Genomic DNA, 21789 nt, shown 5'->3' with positions numbered 1-21789 from the left:
ATTAAAGTCATATCCATTATAGTCATAACCATTATAGTCATAACCAGTACCATAACCATTATAGCCATAACCAGTACCATAACCACTATAATAATAAGCAGTACCATAACCATTATAGTCATAACCATTATAGTCATAACCATTACAGTCATAACCAGTACCATAAATATTATAATATGACATATCCTTGCATACTGAATACAGTGTTTATTAGTATAGTTATGGTTATAACCAGTCAAAGATGAGAGATCACCCTGTTTTGTGAAGAGGACAGCTGAAGTATAAAACGCTGTCTCTCTCTCTCTCTGTGTAGTTCTTTAGGATTCTGAATAACTACCCTCTCCAGCACAAGCTGCTGCTGACTGGTACACCTCTACAGAACAACCTGGAGGAACTCTTCCACCTGCTCAACTTCCTCACCCCAGTGAGATTCAAGTCAGTATGCCTACACTACTGTGTGTCTGTGTGTGTGTGTGTCTTTGTGTGTGTGTATGTGTGTGTCTGTGTGTGTGTGTGTGTGTGTGTGTGTGTGTGTGTGTGTGTGTGTGTGTGTGTGTGTGTGTGTGTGAGTGCTGCTATTGCTTAGTGTTTTGTAGTCCTGATGTTTCTTTTTGAACAAATCCAGTAACCAAAACAATAACAAAAGTCCCCCCCCCTCTTCTCTTGCTCTCTGCTCTGCAGTAACCTAGAGGGGTTCCTGGAAGAGTTTGCTGACATCGCCAAAGAAGACCAGATCAAGAAGTTGCATGACATGCTGGGACCACACATGCTCAGGAGACTGAAGGCCGACGTCTTCAAACACATGCCCTCCAAGACAGAGCTCATCCTACGAGTGGAGCTCAGCCCCATGCAGAAGTAAGTGATGAGGGGAGGGTGGGGAGGATGGTGGTAGCAATCAAATCAAATTGGATTCGTCACGTACACAGTTTACAGCAGGTATAAAAGGTGCAGTGAAAGGCTTACTTGCTATCTCCCTCAACAGTGCAGTACAATCAGTGCTAGCACATGCTAATGAGAGGAGAAGTATAGAGAATAAGGAAATAGAGGATTGAATGTCAGTAGTGTAGTGTTGCAGAAGTCTCATGTTGGCTTCTATTTCTTGTTTTCTGGTATTAATTGAATTGTGTGATGCAGGAAGTACTACAAGTTCATCTTGACGCGTAACTTTGACGCCCTGAACACCCGCGGAGGAGGAAACCAAGTGTCCCTGCTCAACGTGGTCATGGACCTCAAGAAGTGTTGCAACCACCCCTACCTCTTTCCCGGAGCCGCAATGGTACGATCCCAACCCATTCTCTGAGACGTGGGCCATACCATTGATTCGGTGCTTGAAGGAGGGCATCAATCTGTGTGTTTGTATACGAGAAAATGTTGTCTTGAATGTATATGATTTTGTTGGTTATATTTCTAAACCTAACAGACTAAACAGAATGTGTTAAGATGCTTTGATCTGGATGCAGTCTGCTTGATGATGAGCTTTAATTAATTAATTGACTGATGTTTGATTGATTGATCTCCTGCAGGAGGCGCCAAAGATTCCAAACGGAATGTACGAGGGCAGTGCCCTCACAAGGGCTTCTGGGAAACTGACTCTGCTGCAAAAGATGATGGTTAAACTCAAGGAGGGAGGACATAGAGTGCTCGTCTTCTCTCAGGTACACACACACACACACACACACACACACACACACACACACACACACACACACACACACACACACACACACACACACACACACACACACACACACACACACACACACACACACACACACACACACACACACACACACACACACACACACACACACACACTAACTGTCTCTGTCTCCTGGTAGATGACTAAGATGTTGGACCTGCTGGAGGACTTCCTGGAGAACGAGGGTTATAAGTACGAGAGGATTGATGGAAGTGTAACGGGGGGCATGAGACAGGAGGCCATCGACCGCTTCAACGGTGAGACACACACGCATGGGTTCATGGATACACTAACAACAGCACAATTGGAACACTAACTTTAACTGTGAAAAAATATGAAATGGAAGTATCTATTTGTCTTTTGTCTCCTCCCTCCCTCCTTCTCTCCCTTCTCCTCTATCTCTCTCTCAGCTCCTGGCGCCCCTCAGTTTGCCTTCCTGCTCTCTACCAGAGCGGGAGGTTTGGGCATCAATCTGGCAACCGCCGACACCGTCGTCATCTACGACTCCGACTGGAACCCCCACAACGACATCCAGGTACACACACACACACACACACACACACACACACACACACACACACACACACACACACACACACACACACACACACACACACCCCTCTCCTCTTCTCTTCCAATCTCTTCCCGTCTCTCTCTCTCTCAGGCATTCAGCAGAGCTCACAGGATTGGTCAGAATAAGAAGGTTATGATCTACCGCTTCGTTACCAAGGCGTCTGTGGAAGAGAGGATCACTCAGGTAAACCCAGTATACCAAGGCCTACCAGACTCATACAGAGTGGTAGGTAAAAGACAGACACTAACTCTCCTCTCATCCTCCCCTCCTCTCCTCCAGGTGGCTAAGAAGAAGATGATGTTGACCCACCTGGTGGTACGTCCTGGGCTGGGCAGTAAGACAGGTTCCATGTCCAAACAGGAGCTGGATGACATCCTCAAGTTTGGAACAGAGGAGCTGTTCAAGGACGAGCTGGGAGAGGGTGAGTCACTAACTACTAACCATAACCAGATCAGTCCACTCCAAACAGGTAGTCATTCCCGTTGTTGGGGGCCGTAATGTCCGCTGGTTTTCCTTCAAACTAACAACCTGGAAACTATGTGTGTGGCCTCTCCAGTCTTTCTTTCTTACACACTCTTTCATTGTACGCCACTCTCTTTCCTTGTCCCTTTCCGTCTCAGGGGACAACAAGGAGGATGACAGCCAGGTCATCCACTATGATGACAAGGCCATAGACAGACTGCTGGACAGGAACCAGGAGTCAGAGTCCACTGAGGACACAGAGATCCAGAGCATGAACGAGTACCTCAGCTCCTTCAAAGTGGCCCAATACGTCGTCAAGGACGAGGAGGAGGAGGTGTGTGTGTGTGAGAGATACTGTGGAAGGTGATGAACAGGAGAGATGACCCATACTTCTGAGTCTGTGTTATTACACTTGAATGTGTTTTTATACAAGTTCTTCCATCATTGCTAACCTGTGTGTGTGTGTGTGTGTGTGTGTGTGTGTGTGTGTGTGTGTGTGTGTGTGTGTGTGTGTGTGTGTGTGTGTGTGTGTGTGTGTGTGTGTGTGTGTGTGTGTGTATACAAGTTCTTCCATCATTGCTAACATGTGTGTTAGTTCGTATATAAGTTCTTCCATCATTGCAAACCTGTGTGTGCATGTTAGTTAGTATACAAATTCTTCCATCACTGCAAACCTGTGTGGGTGTTAGTTAGTATACGAGTTCTTCCATCATTGATTAGGTGTGTGTTAGTATACGAGTTCTTCCATCACTGCAAACCTGTGTGGGTGTTAGTTAGTATACGAGTTCTTCCATCATTGATTAGGTGTGTGTTAGTATACGAGTTCTTCCATCACTGCAAACCTGTGTGGGTGTTAGTTAGTATACGAGTTCTTCCATCATTGATAAGGTGTGTAGGTGTGTGTTAGTATACGAGTTCTTCCATCATTGCTAACCTGTGTGGGTGTTAGGTAGTATACGAGTCCTTCCATCATTGCTAACCTGTGTGGGTATGTTAGTATACGAGTTCTTCCATCATTGCTAACCTGTGTGGGTGTTAGTTAGTATACGAGTTATTCCATCATTGCTAACCTGTGTGGGTGTGTTAGTATACGAGTTCTTCCATGATTGCTAACCTGTGTGGGTATGTTAGTATACGAGTTCTTCCATCATTGCTAACCTGTGTGTATGTTAGTATACGAGTTCTTCCATCACTGCAAACCTGTGTGGGTGTTAGTTAGTATACGAGTTCTTCCATCATTGATAAGGTGTGTAGGTGTGTGTTAGTATACGAGTTCTTCCATCATTGCTAACCTGTGTGGGTGTTAGGTAGTATACGAGTCCTTCCATCATTGCTAACCTGTGTGGGTATGTTAGTATACGAGTTCTTCCATCATTGCTAACCTGTGTGGGTGTTAGTTAGTATACGAGTTATTCCATCATTGCTAACCTGTGTGGGTGTTAGTTAGTATACGAGTTATTCCATCATTGCTAACCTGTGTGGGTGTGTTAGTATACGAGTTCTTCCATGATTGCTAACCTGTGTGTATGTTAGTATACGAGTTCTTCCATCATTGCTAACCTGTGTGGGTGTTAGTTAGTATACGAGTTATTCCATCATTGCTAACCTGTGTGGGTGTTAGTTAGTATACGAGTTATTCCATCATTGCTAACCTGTGTGGGTGTGTTAGTATACGAGTTCTTCCATGATTGCTAACCTGTGTGTATGTTAGTATACGAGTTCTTCCATCATTGCTAACCTGTGTGGGTGTTAGTTAGTATACGAGTTATTCCATCATTGCTAACCTGTGTGGGTGTGTTAGTATACGAGTTCTTCCATCATTCCTAACCTGTGTGGGTGTGTTAGTATACGAGTTCTTCCATCATTGCTAACCTGTGTGTGTGTGTCCAGGAGGAGGAGGTGCAGCGGGAGGTGATTAAACAGGAGGAGTCAGTAGACCCAGACTACTGGGAGAAACTGCTGAGACACCACTATGAGCAGCAGCAGGAGGACCTGGCCCGTAACCTGGGAAAGGGAAAGAGGACCCGCAAGCCTGTCAACTACAACGACGGCTCTCAGGAGGAACGGGGTAGTAGACGGGGTACAGAACAGCGCTGCACAATGCAACCTTTTTTTACCTACTCTGTGTGTGTGCATGTGGACGTGTGTTTATGTGTGTGTTAGGTAGGGTGTGTGGGATAAGAGTGTGTATCTTTTGTGTTATATTGGAGCGTGTGTGTGTGTGTGTTAATGGTTTGTGTTCGTACTACATGTTTGTCTATGTCCCATCTCTGTCTTCTGTGTTTTTTAGCTGTTTCTACTAGTATTCTATGATTAAGCATGGGCATGATGTTTCCTTCCTACTGTCTCAGTACTCTCTCCTATCTGTCTCTAACAAGATTGGGGTCAATTCCAATTCAGGAAGTGAATTGAAATTCAATTCATGTTTGACAAGAAAGTGACCCCAACCTTGTTAATGATTTTGGTATTGACTAGTTTAGTTTTCTTGTGAAGTTGGTTGAAGTGAATTTCTGTCTATGTGATTGTATCTATTCTTCACTCTCTCTTCCTTCTCCCCTGAAAACAGAGCGGTCTGTGTCCTAAAACTCTCTGATTGGCTAATCCTGTCTCTTCCCCGTACCTCTCTCTCCATTCTATAAGCAGATTGGCAGGAGGATCAGTCTGACAACAACTCAGATTACTCTGTGGCCTCAGAGGAGGGAGATGAGGACTTTGATGAGCGATCAGAAGGTAACAAACACTATTGTCATGAATTCAAATTGATTACAGTGCATTCGGAAAGTATTCAGACCCCTTCATCTTTTACCCCAAATTTTATGTTACAGCCTAATTCTAAAATGGATTAAATAAAACATTTTGCTCATCAATCTACACACAACACTCCATAATGACAAAGCGAAAACAGTTTTTTAAAAACATTTTTGCAGAAATACATTATTTACATAAGTATTCAGACCCTTTGCTATGAGACTCGAAATTGAGCTCAGGTGCATCCTATTTCCATTGATCATCCTTGAGATGCTTCTACAACTTGATTGGAGTCCACCTGTGGTAAATTCACTTGATTGGACATGATTTGGAAAGGCACACACCTGTCTATACAGTGCATTTGGAAAGTATTCAGACCCCTTCACATTTTGTTATGTTACAGCCTTATTCTAAAATTGATTAAATCGTTTTTTCCCCTCATCAATCTACACACAATACCCCATAATGACAAAGCAAAAACAGGTTTTTAGAAATTTTAGCAAATGTATATATATATATATATATACAGTGGGGAGAACAAGTATTTGATACACTGCCGATTTTGCAGGTTTTCCTACTTACAAAGCATGTAGAGGTCTGTAATTTTTATCATAGGTACACTTCAACTGTGAGAGACGGAATCTAAAACAAAAATCCAGAAAATCACATTGTATGATTTTTAAATAATTAATTTGCATTTTATTGCATGACATAAGTATTTGATCACCTACCAACCAGTAAGAATTCCGGCTCTCACAGACCTGTTAGTTTTTCTTTAAGAAGCCCTCCTGTTCTCCACTCATTACCTGTATTAACTGCACCTGTTTGAACTCGTTACCTGTATAAAAGACACCTGTCCACACACAATCAAACAGATTCCAACCTCTCCACAATGGCCAACACCAGAGAGCTGTGTAAGGACATCAGGGATAAAATTGTAGACCTGCACAAGGCTGGGATGGGCTACAGGACAATAGGCAAGCAGCTTGGTGAGAAGGAAACAACTGTTGGCGCAATTATTAGAAAATGGAAGAAGTTCAAGATGACGGTCAATCACCCTCGGTCTGGGGCTCCATGCAAGATCTCACCTCGTGGGGCATCAATGATCATGAGGAAGGTGAGTTATCAGCCCAGAACTACACGGCAGGACCTGGTCAATGACCTGAAGAGAGCTGGGACCACAGTCTCAAAGAAAACCATTAGTAACACACTACACCGTCATGGATTAAAATCCTGCAGCGCACGCAAGGTCCCCCTGCTCAAGCCAGCGCATGTCCAGGCCCGTCTGAAGTTTGCCAATGACCATCTGGATGATCCAGAGGAGGAATGGGAGAAGGTCATGTGGTCTGATGAGACAAAAATAGAGCTTTTTGGTCTAAACTCCACTCGCCGTGTTTGGAGGAAGAAGAAGGATGAGTACAACCCCAAGAACACCATCCCAACCGTGAAGCATGGAGGTGGAAACATCATTCTTTGGGGATGCTTTTCTGCAAAGGGGACAGGACGACTGCACCGTATTGAGGGGAGGATGGATGGGGCCATGTATCGCGAGATCTTGGCCAACAACCTCCTTCCCTCAGTAAGAGCATTGAAGATGGGTCGTGGCTGGGTCTTCCAGCATGACAACGACACGAAGCACACAGCCATGGCAACTAAGGAGTGGCTCCGTAAGAAGCATCTCAAGGTCCTGGAGTGGCCTAGCCAGTCTCCAGACCTGAACCCAATAGAAAATCTTTGGAGGGAGCTGAAAGTCCGTATTGCCCAGCGACAGCCCCGAAACCTGAAGGATCTGGAGAAGATCTGTAGGGAGGAGTGGGCCAAAATCCCTGCTGCAGTGTGTGCAAACCTAGTCAAGAACTACAGGAAACGTATGATCTCTGTAATTGCAAACAAAGGTTTCTGTACCAAATATTAAGTTCTGCTTTTCTGATGTATCAAATACTTATGTCATGCAATAAAATGCAAATTAATTACTTAAAAATCATACAATGTGATTTTCTGGATTTTTGTTTTAGATTCCGTCTCTCATAGTTGAAGTGTACCTATGATAAAAATTACAGACCTCTACAGGCTTTGTAAGTAGGAAAACCTGCAAAATCGGCAGTGTATCAAATACTTGTTCTCCCCACTGTATATATATATAAAAAAGAAAGAATGAAATATCACATTTACATAAGTATTCAAACCTTTACTGAGTACTTTGTTGAAGCACCTTTGGCAGCGATTACAGCCTCGAGTCTTCTTGGGTATGACGCTCCAGGTTTGGCGCACCTGTATTTGGGGAGTTTCTCCCATTCTTCTCTGCAGATCCTCTCAAGCTCTGTCAGGTTGGATGGGGAGCATCGCTGCACAGCTATTTTCAGGTCTCTCCAGAGATGTTTGGTCAGGTCCGGGCTCTGGCTGGGCCACTTAAGGACATTCAGAGACTTGTCCTGAAGCCACTCCTGCATTATCTTGGCTGTGTGCTTAGGGTCATTGTCTGGTTGGAAGGTCTGAGGTCCTAAGTGCTCTGGAGCAGGTTTTCATCAAGGATCTCTGTCCTTTGCTCTGTTGATTTTTCCCTTGATCCTGACTAGTCTCCCAGTCCCTGCCGCTGAAAAACATCCCCACGACATGATGTTGCACCACCATGCTTCACCGTAGGGATGGTATTGGCCAGGTGATGAGCGGACCTGGTTTCTTCCAGATGTGACGCTTGGCATTCAGGCCAAAGAGTTCAATCTTTGTTTCATCAGACCAGAGAATCTTGTTTCTTATGGTCTGAGAGTCCTTTAGGTGCCTTTTGGCAGGCTGCCATATGCCTTTTACTGATGAGTGCTTCCGTCTGGCCACTCTACCATAAAGGCCGGATTTTTTATTTTATTTAACCAGGTAGGCTAGTTGAGAACAAGTTCTCATTTACAACTGCGACCTGGCCAAGATAAAGCAAAGCAGTGCGACACAAACAACAACACAGTTACACGTGGAATAAACAAGCGTACAGTCAATAACACAATATAAAAAAATAAAGTCTATATACAGTGTGTGCAAATGGCGTGAGGAGGTAGGCATTAAATAGGTGGAGTACTGCAGATATATGGTTGACCTTCTGGAAGGTTCTCTCATCTCCACAGAGGAACTTTGGAGCTCTGTCAGAGTGACCATCGGGTTCTTGGTCACCTCCCTGACCAAGGCCCTTCTCCCCCGATTGCTCAGTTTGGCCGAGTGGCCAGCTCTAGGAAGAGTCTTGGTGGTTCCAAACTTCTTCAATTTAAGAATTATGGAGGCCACTGTGTTCTTGGGGACCTTCAATGCTGCAGAAATGTTTTGGTACCCTTCCCCAGATCTGTGGCTCGACACAATCCTGTCTCGGAGCTCTACGGACAATTCCTTCGACCTCATGTCTTGGTTTTTGCTCTGACATGCACTATCAACTGTGGGGGTTTTCGGTGACAAGCCACATTTTTTCATCCTGAGGTTGAAGAGGCACTGTTGCAAAATGACGTTTCCACAAAATTATGATAATGCTTTGCTACAAAAATTAAGCGTAACATTTCCAAATGCACTGTATGAGTGTGTGTATGTGTCCGTGCAAATAAATGAATCTCTGTATGTGCCAGTTCGAATTAGTGTTTGCTTGTGTGTTTTTCTGCAAAGGACAGAAAGTGAAAGAGTGTAAGCATTTGTGTGTGAGAATGATGCGCGAGAGAGAGTGACTGATTCTGTTAGCCAGTTATAACAGGCCAATTAAATTATAATAGTACGAAACTATTCCACACTACAAGTCTAAGTAAGCAGAAGTACAAACGAATACTTAATGGCCGACGGCAGTTAGAAAGGGCGGTAAGCCCCAACTACTGATACAGGGTTAGATATTTGTTCATCCACCTAATGGTTCATTTAGGATTGGGGATAGAATAATCTGATTATAGATCTGTGGTTAAGGTCAGTTCTACATGGACTGTTACGAAGCTGTGTCCCATGCTAATGTCTTTCAAACGGCCGCTACAGATTATACAGAAACAGACTAACTCCTGCATCGACTTGTTAGACAGGGCAGCAAAATGTACAGAGTATATCAATTCTGTACAGTGAATCATCCATGTTCTTTTTGAGGATCTGTTAAAATTCTTATTTTGAAGTTTATAGTGTGGTGCTCATACATAGAATTAGAATAAACTGTTGAAAGCACTTATGATTACATCCATTCTTTGAGTTTATGGATATCCAATCATTGTCAAGTTAATATATGATTGTGGTCAACATGACATTTGGTTAAACTACACGTGTTTTGAAATGGAAGGGTTGCAGGTCAAATGCTGGTGTAGCATACCTTTTACTTTACATTGTTGGAACAACATTTCCATTGATGAAATTCACACAAAAATCATCCAGGACATTTATGTGTGTATGTATTATGTAAGAAAGACAATATATATTCTTTATAAAGAAGCGTTTTGGTGGCAAAACAATAATTCATACAATGTTGGTCAGAAATGTGACATGATATGGTCTGGGTTCGAACCATTGATCTATTGATTGAACGGCAGATGAGTTACCGATTGCGCCGCCGTGGCAAATAAAATATTAATGACTGCAGATTTCACCCTGAATGAGCGACTCAAAATCTTGTCATAATCGTAAATATGTCCATGCTAAACAGTAAACACATTGTCAGAAGATTAATCTGATGATGTTCACTTGCCTCAGTTGACGTTCGCGGCACAGAACATTCAGAGCGGATTTTATTACAGCGCGACAGATACAGTAGCTACTCGCGGTTACGTTTTTCGTTATTGAGGTGTTCATTTCCATCATCCGCCCGTTTCAATTGCGACAGTCAGTGAGTGAGTGCTCTTTCAAGATCAGATATATCGAGGAGTAGCAGCATCGTCTGTGAATACGATAGCTACTAATTCAATTCAATTTGAAGGGCTGTATTGGCATGAGAAACATATGTTTACATTGCCAAAGCAAGTGAAATAGATAATAAACACAAGTGAAATAAACAATATAAAATGAAAAATCAAAAGTTCCAAAGAAATAGAGACATTTCAAATGTAATAGTATGGCTACACACTGCTATTAGCTAACTTTCGCTAATATCAGGGATATATTCACTAGGAACAAAACGGGGAGGTACCTACCTGAGTTTTTTCAATATAAACTTTTTTTGTGCTACATTGCAAACCGTTTTCCGTTTGCAACTGTTTGCTGAGGTGTGAACTAATTATACACACCGTTGCCTCCTTGCAATTCGTTTTTTCAGCAAGTTCACTGATGATGCAGCAACAATGTATCAATATATGTCTTTCAGACAATACAGGGTTTGAATCCCTTATCATGTCACATTTTATGGTACACTATTTCAAATAGGTCTGTCTGCAACTTGTATCTGCAATTGGTTGTAAAAATTGCAAAGGCTTGCTAAAACAACATCCGGTAGAGGTAAAATAGCACACAATTCCATGCTGTTTTGAGGGGTCATTCAATCAAAATCTCATACAGTGATGTAGGGAGTTTACCCCAACTCTATTGCAGGATGAATTGTGTGTGTGTCAGTACACATTAATATGTGTGTATTTTCTGTGTGTGAGTGTACAGTCGTGGCCAAAAGTTTTGAGAATGACACAAATATTAAAGTCTGCTGCCTCAGTTTGTATGATGGCAATTTGCATATACTCCAGAATGTTATGAAGAGTGATCAGTTGAATAGCAATTAATTGCAAAGTCCCTCTTTGTCATGCAAATGAACTGAATCCCCCCCAAAAGAAATTCCACTGCATTTCAGCCCTGCCACAAAAGGACCAGCTGACATCATGTCAGTGATTCTCTTGTTAACACAGGTGTGAGTGTTGACGAGGACAAGGCTGGAGATCACTCTGTCATGCTGATTGAGTTTGAATAACAGACTGGAAGCTTCAAAAGGAGGGTGGTGTTTGGAATCATTGTTCTTCCTCTGTCAACCATGGTTACCTGCAAGGAAACACGTGCCTTCATCATTGCTTTGCACAGAAAGGGCTTCACAGGCAAGGATATTGCTGCCAGTAAGATTGCATCTAAATCAACCATTTATCGGATCAACAAGAACTTCAAGGAGAGCGGTTCAATTGTTGTGAAGAAGGCTTCAGGGCACCCAAGAAAGTCCAGCATGCGCCAGGACCGTCTCCTAAAGTTGATTCAGCTGCGGGATCAGGGCACCACCAGTACAGAGCTTGCTCAGGAATGGCAGCAGGCAGGTGTGAGTACATCTGCATGCACAGTGAAGCAAAGACTTTTGGAGGATGGCCTGGTGTCAAGAAGGGCAGCAAAGAAACCACTTATCTCCAGGAAAAACATCAGGGATACTGATATTCTGCAAAAGGTACAGGGATTTGACTGCTGAGGACTGGGGTAAAGTCCATTTTCTCTGATGAATCCCCTTTCCGATTGTTTGTGGCATCCGGAATATAAGCTTGTCTGGGGAAGACAAGGTGAGTGCTACCATCAGTCCTGTGTCATGCCAACAGTAAAGCATCCTGAGACCATTCATGTGTGGGGTTGCTTCTCAGCCAAGGGCGTGGGCTCACTCACAATTTTGCCTAAGAACACAGCCATGAATAAAAAATGGTACCAACACATCCTCTGAGAGAAACTTCTCCCAACCATCCAGGAACAGTTTGGTGACGAACAATGCCTTTTCCAGCATGATGGAGCACCTTGCCATAAGGCAAAAGTGATAACTAAGTGGCTCGGGGAACAAAACATTGATATTTTGGGTCCATGGCCAGGAAACTCCCCAGACCTTAATCCCATTGAGAACTTGTGGTCAATCCTCAAGAGGCGGGTGGACAAACAAAAACACACAAATTCTGACAAACTCCAAGCATTGATTATGCAAGAATGGGCTGCCATCAGTCAGGATGTGGCCCAGAAGTTAATTGACAGCATGCCAGGGCGAAGGCGAATTGCAGAAAAAGAAGGGTCACGACGGCAAATATTGACTCTTTGCATCAACTTCATGTAATTGTCAATAAAAGCCTTTGATACTTATGAAATGCTTGTAATTATACTTCAGTATTCCGTAGTAACATCTGACAAAAATATCTAAAGACACTGAGGCAGCAGACTTTGTGAAAATTAATATTTGTGTCATTCTCAAAACTTTTGGCCACGACTGTAGTGTGTGTGTGAGACTAACATGACATGACCTGTGTTTCTCCCTCCAACCAGCCAACTCCCGCAGGCCAAGCCGCAAGGGGCTGAGGAACGAAAGGGACAAACCGCTGCCCCCCCTGTTGGCCAGAGTGGGAGGCAACATTGAGGTCAGACTGCAGCTTCTATCAGTCTCTCTCACCGTCTGTCACTCAAAAGAAAAATCGACATTGTCCTCTTCATATCTCCCTCTACAAGCAGTCTTTTCTTTCGCCATGTCTACTTCTGCCTGCACATTTTCCTCTCTCTCTTTACCACTTGTCTTTTGTCTCTTTCAGTGTGTATGTTGCTCTAACCCCCCCCCTCCCCTCTCTCTCTCTCTCTCTCTCTCAGGTGTTGGGCTTCAATGCGCGCCAGAGGAAGGCATTCCTGAATGCAGTGATGCGCTATGGGATGCCTCCTCAGGATGCCTTCACCACCCAGTGGCTGGTCAGAGACCTCAGGGGGAAGTCTGAGAAAGAGTTCAAGTGAGTCTGTGTGTTAATGTCTATGGTCTATCTATTTGTATGTGTGCAGTCTTTATGTGTGTGTTCCCAGGGGTCCGTATAACAATATTCTCTCTCCCTCTCAGGGCGTATGTCTCTCTCTTCATGCGTCATCTCTGTGAGCCGGGGGCTGACGGAGCGGAGACCTTCGCTGACGGAGTTCCACGGGAGGGGTTGTCACGACAACATGTCCTTACTCGCATCGGCGTGATGTCATTGATCAGGAAGAAAGTAAGCAATGTGTTATCAATTGATCATTTGTTGTTTTGTTTTCATTTAATTGATGTATGTATTGATTGTATTGATGTCCAGGTGCAGGAGTTTGAGCATGTGAACGGCCAGTGGTCCATGCCCTGGATGATGGAGCTGGAGGAGAACAGGAGGCTGGCAGCCATCGCTGCTGGAGAGGACGTCAAAACACCTTCTACTGGAACCCCCGCTGACACACAGCCCAACACCCCCGCCCCAGGTACACACACACACACACACACACACACACACACACACACACACACACACACACACACACACACACACACACACACACACACACACACACACACACACACACACACACACACACACACACACACACACACACACACACACACACACACACACACACACAGAGAGACAGCCAAACATCCCCGCCCCAGGTACAAACACAGTAAAATGGAAATATACTCAATCATTCTCTCACACTCTCTCTGTCGCTAACAGAGGACCTCACTAAGTCTGAAGACACTGGCAAGGAGACGGAGGTAAAGAAGGAGGGAGAGGTAGAAAAGGACGGCAGGGTGCACAGCAAGACAGAAGACCCAGAGGTGAACATTCTTTATTACATTATACTGCACCCTCCGCTCAGATTGTGATGTCATCCCATCACTACCTTAATCCTCACCCCTTTTTCCTCCTCACAGATTATTGAAATCCCAGACGAGATGGAAAAACGCTCTGAAAGGAAAGAGGCAGAGGGAGAGTCCTCCACCACAAAGAACGACAAAGAAAAGGACAAAGACACAGAAGAGAAGGAGGATAAAGAGACTGAAGAGAAGGAAACCAAGGAAACCCAAAAGGAGATGGTAGACGAGGTGAAGGATTCCCCCACTGAGGTCAAAGGTGAAGGGTCAGAGGCCACAGCAATGTCAGAGGAGGCCAAGCCTAAAGGTCAGTCGGGACAGTCAGGGTGACACAGATACTGTATTAAGGTCATGTCTCCTGTGGTTGATTCCTGACCTGTGTTCTCTCTGTTATAGTGGAGGAGAGCAAAGAGGAGAAGATGGACACCAGTTCTCCTGCACAGGACAAGAAGGGTAGGTTCTTCCGTTCCATACACACATTTATGCACACACACACACAAACATGGTGCTAACCCAGTATTCTTCCTCCCTTCAGAGCAAAAAGAGGAGAAAGATGGTTTGAAGACCGAGGAGTCTGGCAAGCTGCAGAATGGAGAGAACACTAAAGAAGGAGTGGCAGCAGCAGCGGTGAATGTGAGTGAGGAGAAGAAGAAGGCTACCAAGCAGAGGTTCATGTTCAACATCGCAGACGGAGGATTCACAGGTACACACACAGATCTAGGATCAGCTAACCCTCCCCAACCTTAACTAGTAACCATTGGGGGGCAGGGGGATGCAAAACTGTCCTTTGTTCATTTTCAGTCTCTCTTAACATCTCTCTCTCTCTCCAGAGCTCCACTCTCTGTGGCAGAACGAGGAGAGGGCGGCGACCGTCACCAAGAAGACATTTGAGATCTGGCACCGTCGCCATGACTACTGGCTGCTGGCTGGCATCATACAGTATCCTTTCACTCTGTACCAACGTCACTCTGTACCAACGTCACTCTGTACCAACGTCTCTCTGTACCAACGTCACTCTGTACCAACGTCACTCTGTACCAACGTCTCTCTGTACCAACGTCACTCTGTACCAACGTCACTCTGTACCAACGTCTCTCTGTACCAACGTCACTCTGTACCAACGTCACTCTGTACCAACGTCTCTCTGTACCAACGTCACTCTGTACCAACCTCGCTCTGTACCAACATCGCTCTGTACCAACGTCACTCTGTACCAACATCACTCTGTACCAACATCGCTCTGTACCAACATCACTCTGTACCAACATCACTCTGTACCAACATCACTCTGTACCAACATCGATCTGTACCAACATCACTCTGTACCAACGTCACTCTGTACCAACCTCACTCTGTACCAACCTCACTCTGTACCAACGTCACTCTGTACCAACGTCTCTCTGTACCAACATCGATCTGTACCAACATCACTCTGTACCAACATTACATTTACATTTAAGTCATTTAGCAGACGCTCTTATCCAGAGCGACTTACAAATTGGTGCATTCACCTTATGATATCCAGTGGAACAACCACTTTACAATAGTGCATCTAACTCTTTTAAGGGGGAGGGGGGGTTAGAAGGATTACTTTATCCATCACTCTGTACCAACATCGATCTGTACCAACATCACTCTGTACCAACGTCACTCTGTACCAACATCGCTCTTTACCAACCTCGCTCTGTACCAACCTCACTCTGTACCAACATCGCTCTGTACCAACCTCACTCTGTACCAACCTCACTCTGTACCAACCTCGCTCTGTACCAACCTCACTCTGTACCAACATCGATCTGTACCAACATCACTCTGTACCAACGTCACTCTGTACCAACATCGCTCTTTACCAACCTCGCTCTGTACCAACCTCACTCTGTACCAACATCGCTCTGTACCAACCTCACTCTGTACCAACCTCACTCTGTACCAACCTCACTCTGTACCAACCTCACTCTGTACCAACCTCACTCTGTACCAACATCGCTCTGTACCAACATCGCTCTGTACCAACATCACTCTGTACCAACGTCACTCTGTACCAACATCGCTCTGTACCAACATCGCTCTGTACCAACGTCACTCTGTACCAACGTCACTCTGTACCAACATCGCTCTGTACCAACATCGCTCTGTACCAACATCGCTCTGTACCAACGTCACTCTGTACCAACATCGCTCTGTACCAACATCGCTCTGTACCAACATCACTCTGTACCAACGTCACTCTGTACCAACCTTACTCTGTACCAACATCACTCTGTACCAACCTCGCTCTGTCCCAACATCGCTCTGTACCAACCTCACTCTGTACCAACGTCACTCTGTACCAACCTCGCTCTGTCCCAACATCGCTCTGTACCAACCTCACTCTGTACCAACGTCACTCTGTACCAACCTTACTCTGTACCAACATCACTCTGTACCAACCTCGCTCTGTCCCAACATCGCTCTGTACCAACCTCACTCTGTACCAACGTCAATCTGTACCAACGTCACTCTGTACCAACGTCACTCTGTACCAACGTCACTCTGTACCAACTTCGCTCTGTACCAACATCGATCTGTACCAACCTCATTCTGTACCAACGTCACTCTGTACCAACATCGATCTGTACCAACCTCACTCTGTACCAACGTCACTCTGTACCAACGTCACTCTGTACCAACATCGATCTGTACCAACCTCACTCTGTACCAACGTCACTCTGTACCAACGTCACTCTGTACCAACATCACTCTGTACCAACGTCACTCTGTACCAACATCACTCTGTACCAACCTCACTCTGTACCAACGTCACTCTGTACCAACGTCACTCTGTACCAACGTCACTCTGTACCAACGTCAGTCTGTACCAACCTCACTCTGTACCAACCTCACTCTGTACCAACGTCACTCTGCTAATCAAAGTGTGGAGGAGTAGGTTATTAGTTGGATCAGGTATGTTAGTGCAGGGATGGAACTAAAACCTATAGGACCAGGGTTGGAGACCACTACACTACTCAGCAGGATGTCAGAGGTTTGGTGGGAGAACTGTGAATCATTATGATGTCATGACCTTTGACCGTGGCGCCTCTCAGACACGGTTACGCTCGCTGGCAGGATGTGCAGAGCGACGTGAAATATGCTATCCTCAACGAGCCCTTCAAGGGGGAGATGAGCCGAGGAAACTTCCTGGAGATCAAGAACAAGTTCCTGGCCAGGAGGTTTAAGGTGCGCTGGGCTGGCGGGATGTTTCTGGCTGCTTCTGTCTATTGAACCACTCTCTGTGTTCTGTTGAGACATCTCTCTCTCCCACTGTCACTTCCTTTCTGTTAATCACTCTGTTTACCTCTTTCCTCTCTCCCACTGTCTCTTCCTTTCTGTTAATCACTCTGTTTACCTCTTCCCTCTCTCCCACTGTCTCTTCCTTTCTGTTAATCACTCTGTTTACCTCTTCCCTCTCTCCCACTCTCTTCCTTTCTGTTAATCACTCTGTTTACCTCTTCCCTCTCTCCCACTCTCTTCCTTTCTGTTAATCACTCTGTTTACCTCTTCCCTCTCTCCCCCTCTCTTCCTTTCTGTTAATCACTCTGTTTACCTCTTCCCTCCCTCCCACTGTCTCTTCCTTTCTGTTAATCACTCTGTTTACCTCTTCCCTCTCTCCCACTCTCTTCCTTTCTGTTAATCACTCTGTTTACCTCTTCCCTCTCTCCCACTGTCTCTTCCTTTCTGTTAATCACTCTGTTTACCTCTTCCCTCCCTCCCACTGTCTCTTCCTGTCTGTTAATCACTATGTTTACCTCTTCCCTCTCCCCCCCTCTCTTCCTTTCTGTTAATCACTCTGTTTACCTCTTCCCTCTCTCCCACTGTCTCTTCCTTTCTGTTAATCACTCTGTTTACCTCTTCCCTCTCTCCCACTGTCTCTTCCTTTCTGTTAATCACTATGTTTACCTCTTCCCTCTCTCCCACTCTCTTCCTTTCTGTTAATCACTCTGTTTACCTCTTCCCTCTCTCCCACTCTCTTCCTTTCTGTTAATCACTCTGTTTACCTCTTCCCTCTCTCACACTCTCTTCCTTTCTGTTAATCACTCTGTTTACCTCTTCCCTCTCTCCCCCTCTCTTCCTTTATGTTAATCACTCTGTTTACCTCTTCTCTCTCTCCCCCTCTCTTCCTTTCTGTTAATCACTCTGTTTACCTCTTCCCTCTCTCCCACTGTCTCTTCCTTTCTGTTAATCACTGTTTACCTCTTCCCTCTCTCCCACTCTCTTCCTTTCTGTTAATCACTGTTTACCTCTTCCCTCCCTCCCACTGTCTCTTCCTTTCTGTTAATCACTCTGTTTACCTCTTCCCTCCCTCCCACTTTCTTCCTTTCTGTTAATCACTCTGTTTACCTCTTCCCTCTCTCCCACTCTCTTCCTTTCTGTTAATCACTCTGTTTACCTCTTCCCTCTCTCCCACTGTCTCTTCCTTTCTGTTAATCACTATGTTTACCTCTTCCCTCTCTCCCACTCTCTTCCTTTCTGTTAATCAGTCTGTTTACCTCTTCCCTCTCTCCCACTCTCTTCCTTTCTGTTAATCACTCTGTTTACCTCTTCCCTCTCTCCCACTTTCTTCCTTTCTGTTAATCACTCTGTTTACCTCTTCTCTCTCTCCCACTGTCTCTTCCTTTCTGTTAATCACTCTGTTTACCTCTTCCCCCCTCCCACTCTCTCTTCCTTTCTGTTAATCACTCTGTTTACCTCTTCCCCCCTCCCACTCTCTCTTCCTTTCTGTTAATCACTCTGTTTACCTCTTCCCTCTCTCCCACTCTCTTCCTTTCTGTTAATCACTCTGTTTACCTCTTCCCTCTCTTCCTTTCTGTTAATCCCTCTGTTTACCTCTTCTCTCTCTCCCACTGTCTCTTCCTTTCTGTTAATCACTATGTTTACCTCTTCCCTCTCTCCCACTGTCTCTTCCTTTCTGTTAATCACTCTGTTTACCTCTTCCCTCTCTCCCACTGTCTCTTCCTGTCTGTTAATCACTATGTTTACCTCTTCCCTCTCCCCCCCTCTCTTCCTTTCTGTTAATCACTCTGTTTACCTCTTCCCTCTCTCCCACTGTCTCTTCCTTTCTGTTAATCACTCTGTTTACCTCTTCCCTCTCTCCCACTGTCTCTTCCTTTCTGTTAATCACTCTGTTTACCTCTTCCCTCTCTCCCACTGTCTCTTCCTGTCTGTTAATCACTATGTTTACCTCTTCCCTCTCTCCCACCCTCTTCCTTTCTGTTAATCACTCTGTTTACCTCTTCCCTCTCTCCCACTCTCTTCCTTTCTGTTAATCACTCTGTTTACCTCTTCCCTCTCTCCCACTCTCTTCCTTTCTGTTAATCACTCTGTTTACCTCTTCCCTCTCTCACACTCTCTTCCTTTCTGTTAATCACTCTGTTTACCTCTTCCCTCTCCCCCCCTCTCTTCCTTTCTGTTAATCACTCTGTTTACCTCTTCCCTCTCTCCCACTGTCTCTTCCTTTCTGTTAATCACTCTGTTTACCTCTTCCCTCTCTCCCACTGTCTCTTCCTTTCTGTTAATCACTATGTTTACCTCTTCCCTCTCTCCCACTCTCTTCCTTTCTGTTAATCACTCTGTTTACCTCTTCCCTCTCTCCCACTCTCTTCCTTTCTGTTAATCACTCTGTTTACCTCTTCCCTCTCTCACACTCTCTTCCTTTCTGTTAATCACTCTGTTTACCTCTTCCCTCTCTCCCCCTCTCTTCCTTTATGTTAATCACTCTGTTTACCTCTTCTCTCTCTCCCCCTCTCTTCCTTTCTGTTAATCACTCTGTTTACCTCTTCCCTCTCTCCCACTGTCTCTTCCTTTCTGTTAATCACTGTTTACCTCTTCCCTCTCTCCCACTCTCTTCCTTTCTGTTAATCACTGTTTACCTCTTCCCTCCCTCCCACTGTCTCTTCCTTTCTGTTAATCACTCTGTTTACCTCTTCCCTCCCTCCCACTTTCTTCCTTTCTGTTAATCACTCTGTTTACCTCTTCCCTCTCTCCCACTCTCTTCCTTTCTGTTAATCACTCTGTTTACCTCTTCCCTCTCTCCCACTGTCTCTTCCTTTCTGTTAATCACTATGTTTACCTCTTCCCTCTCTCCCACTCTCTTCCTTTCTGTTAATCAGTCTGTTTACCTCTTCCCTCTCTCCCACTCTCTTCCTTTCTGTTAATCACTCTGTTTACCTCTTCCCTCTCTCCCACTTTCTTCCTTTCTGTTAATCACTCTGTTTACCTCTTCTCTCTCTCCCACTGTCTCTTCCTTTCTGTTAATCACTCTGTTTACCTCTTCCCCCCTCCCACTCTCTCTTCCTTTCTGTTAATCACTCTGTTTACCTCTTCCCCCCTCCCACTCTCTCTTCCTTTCTGTTAATCACTCTGTTTACCTCTTCCCTCTCTCCCACTCTCTTCCTTTCTGTTAATCACTCTGTTTACCTCTTCCCTCTCTTCCTTTCTGTTAATCACTCTGTTTACCTCTTCTCTCTCTCCCACTGTCTCTTCCTTTCTGTTAATCACTATGTTTACCTCTTCCCTCTCTCCCACTGTCTCTTCCTTTCTGTTAATCACTCTGTTTACCTCTTCCCTCTCTCCCACTGTCTCTTCCTTTCTGTTAATCACTCTGTTTACCTCTTCCCTCTCTCCCCCTCTCTTCCTGTCTGTTAATCACTATGTTTACCTCTTCCCTCTCCCCCCCTCTCTTCCTTTCTGTTAATCACTCTGTTTACCTCTTCCCTCTCTCCCACTGTCTCTTCCTTTCTGTTAATCACTCTGTTTACCTCTTCCCTCTCTCCCACTGTCTCTTCCTTTCTGTTAATCACTCTGTTTACCTCTTCCCTCTCTCCCACTGTCTCTTCCTGTCTGTTAATCACTATGTTTACCTCTTCCCTCTCTCCCACCCTCTTCCTTTCTGTTAATCACTCTGTTTACCTCTTCCCTCTCTCCCACTCTCTTCCTTTCTGTTAATCACTCTGTTTACCTCTTCCCTCTCTCCCACTCTCTTCCTTTCTGTTAATCACTCTGTTTACCTCTTCCCTCTCTCACACTCTCTTCCTTTCTGTTAATCACTCTGTTTACCTCTTCCCTCTCTCCCCCTCTCTTCCTTTCTGTTAATCACTCTGTTTACCTCTTCTCTCTCTCCCCCTCTCTTCCTTTCTGTTAATCACTCTGTTTACCTCTTCCCTCTCTCCCACTCTCTTCCTTTCTGTTAATCACTGTTTACCTCTTCCCTCCCTCCCACTGTCTCTTCCTTTCTGTTAATCACTCTGTTTACCTCTTCCCTCCCTCCCACTTTCTTCCTTTCTGTTAATCACTCTGTTTACCTCTTCCCTCTCTCCCACTCTCTTCCTTTCTGTTAATCACTCTGTTTACCTCTTCCCTCTCTCCCACTGTCTCTTCCTTTCTGTTAATCACTCTGTTTACCTCTTCCCTCTCTCCCCCTCTCTTCCTTTCTGTTAATCAGTCTGTTTACCTCTTCCCTCTCTCCCACTCTCTTCCTTTCTGTTAATCACTCTGTTTACCTCTTCCCTCTCTCCCACTTTCTTCCTTTCTGTTAATCACTCTGTTTACCTCTTCTCTCTCTCCCACTGTCTCTTCCTTTCTGTTAATCACTCTGTTTACCTCTTCCCCCCTCCCACTCTCTCTTCCTTTCTGTTAATCACTCTGTTTACCTCTTCCCCCCTCCCACTCTCTCTTCCTTTCTGTTAATCACTCTGTTTACCTCTTCCCTCTCTCCCACTCTCTTCCTTTCTGTTAATCACTCTGTTTACCTCT

General features: G+C 44.9%; 1 protein-coding gene across 1 annotated transcript in view; it reads left to right on the top strand.

Annotated features, from left to right (window-relative positions):
- Positions 1–21789, top strand: part of chd4b (chromodomain helicase DNA binding protein 4b) — a 51197-nt gene that overhangs the window by 20899 nt on the left and 8509 nt on the right. Inside the window, exons 19-39 of the mRNA XM_071396701.1 lie at positions 314–435; positions 682–855; positions 1135–1276; positions 1524–1655; positions 1839–1956; positions 2110–2234; positions 2364–2456; positions 2553–2694; positions 2894–3069; positions 4626–4815; positions 5379–5465; positions 12675–12766; positions 12990–13123; positions 13228–13372; positions 13454–13610; positions 13862–13965; positions 14062–14308; positions 14398–14454; positions 14537–14704; positions 14832–14940; positions 17085–17217. Coding sequence (XP_071252802.1) covers positions 314–435; positions 682–855; positions 1135–1276; positions 1524–1655; positions 1839–1956; positions 2110–2234; positions 2364–2456; positions 2553–2694; positions 2894–3069; positions 4626–4815; positions 5379–5465; positions 12675–12766; positions 12990–13123; positions 13228–13372; positions 13454–13610; positions 13862–13965; positions 14062–14308; positions 14398–14454; positions 14537–14704; positions 14832–14940; positions 17085–17217 — 2847 coding nt within the window. The remainder of the gene's footprint in view (positions 1–313; positions 436–681; positions 856–1134; positions 1277–1523; positions 1656–1838; positions 1957–2109; positions 2235–2363; positions 2457–2552; positions 2695–2893; positions 3070–4625; positions 4816–5378; positions 5466–12674; positions 12767–12989; positions 13124–13227; positions 13373–13453; positions 13611–13861; positions 13966–14061; positions 14309–14397; positions 14455–14536; positions 14705–14831; positions 14941–17084; positions 17218–21789) is intronic.

The sequence above is a fragment of the Salvelinus alpinus genome, chromosome 4 (genome assembly GCF_045679555.1).
Source record: "Salvelinus alpinus chromosome 4, SLU_Salpinus.1, whole genome shotgun sequence".
Classification (NCBI taxonomy): Eukaryota; Metazoa; Chordata; class Actinopteri; order Salmoniformes; family Salmonidae; genus Salvelinus; species Salvelinus alpinus.
This window is presented reverse-complemented; position numbering and strand designations above follow the sequence as displayed.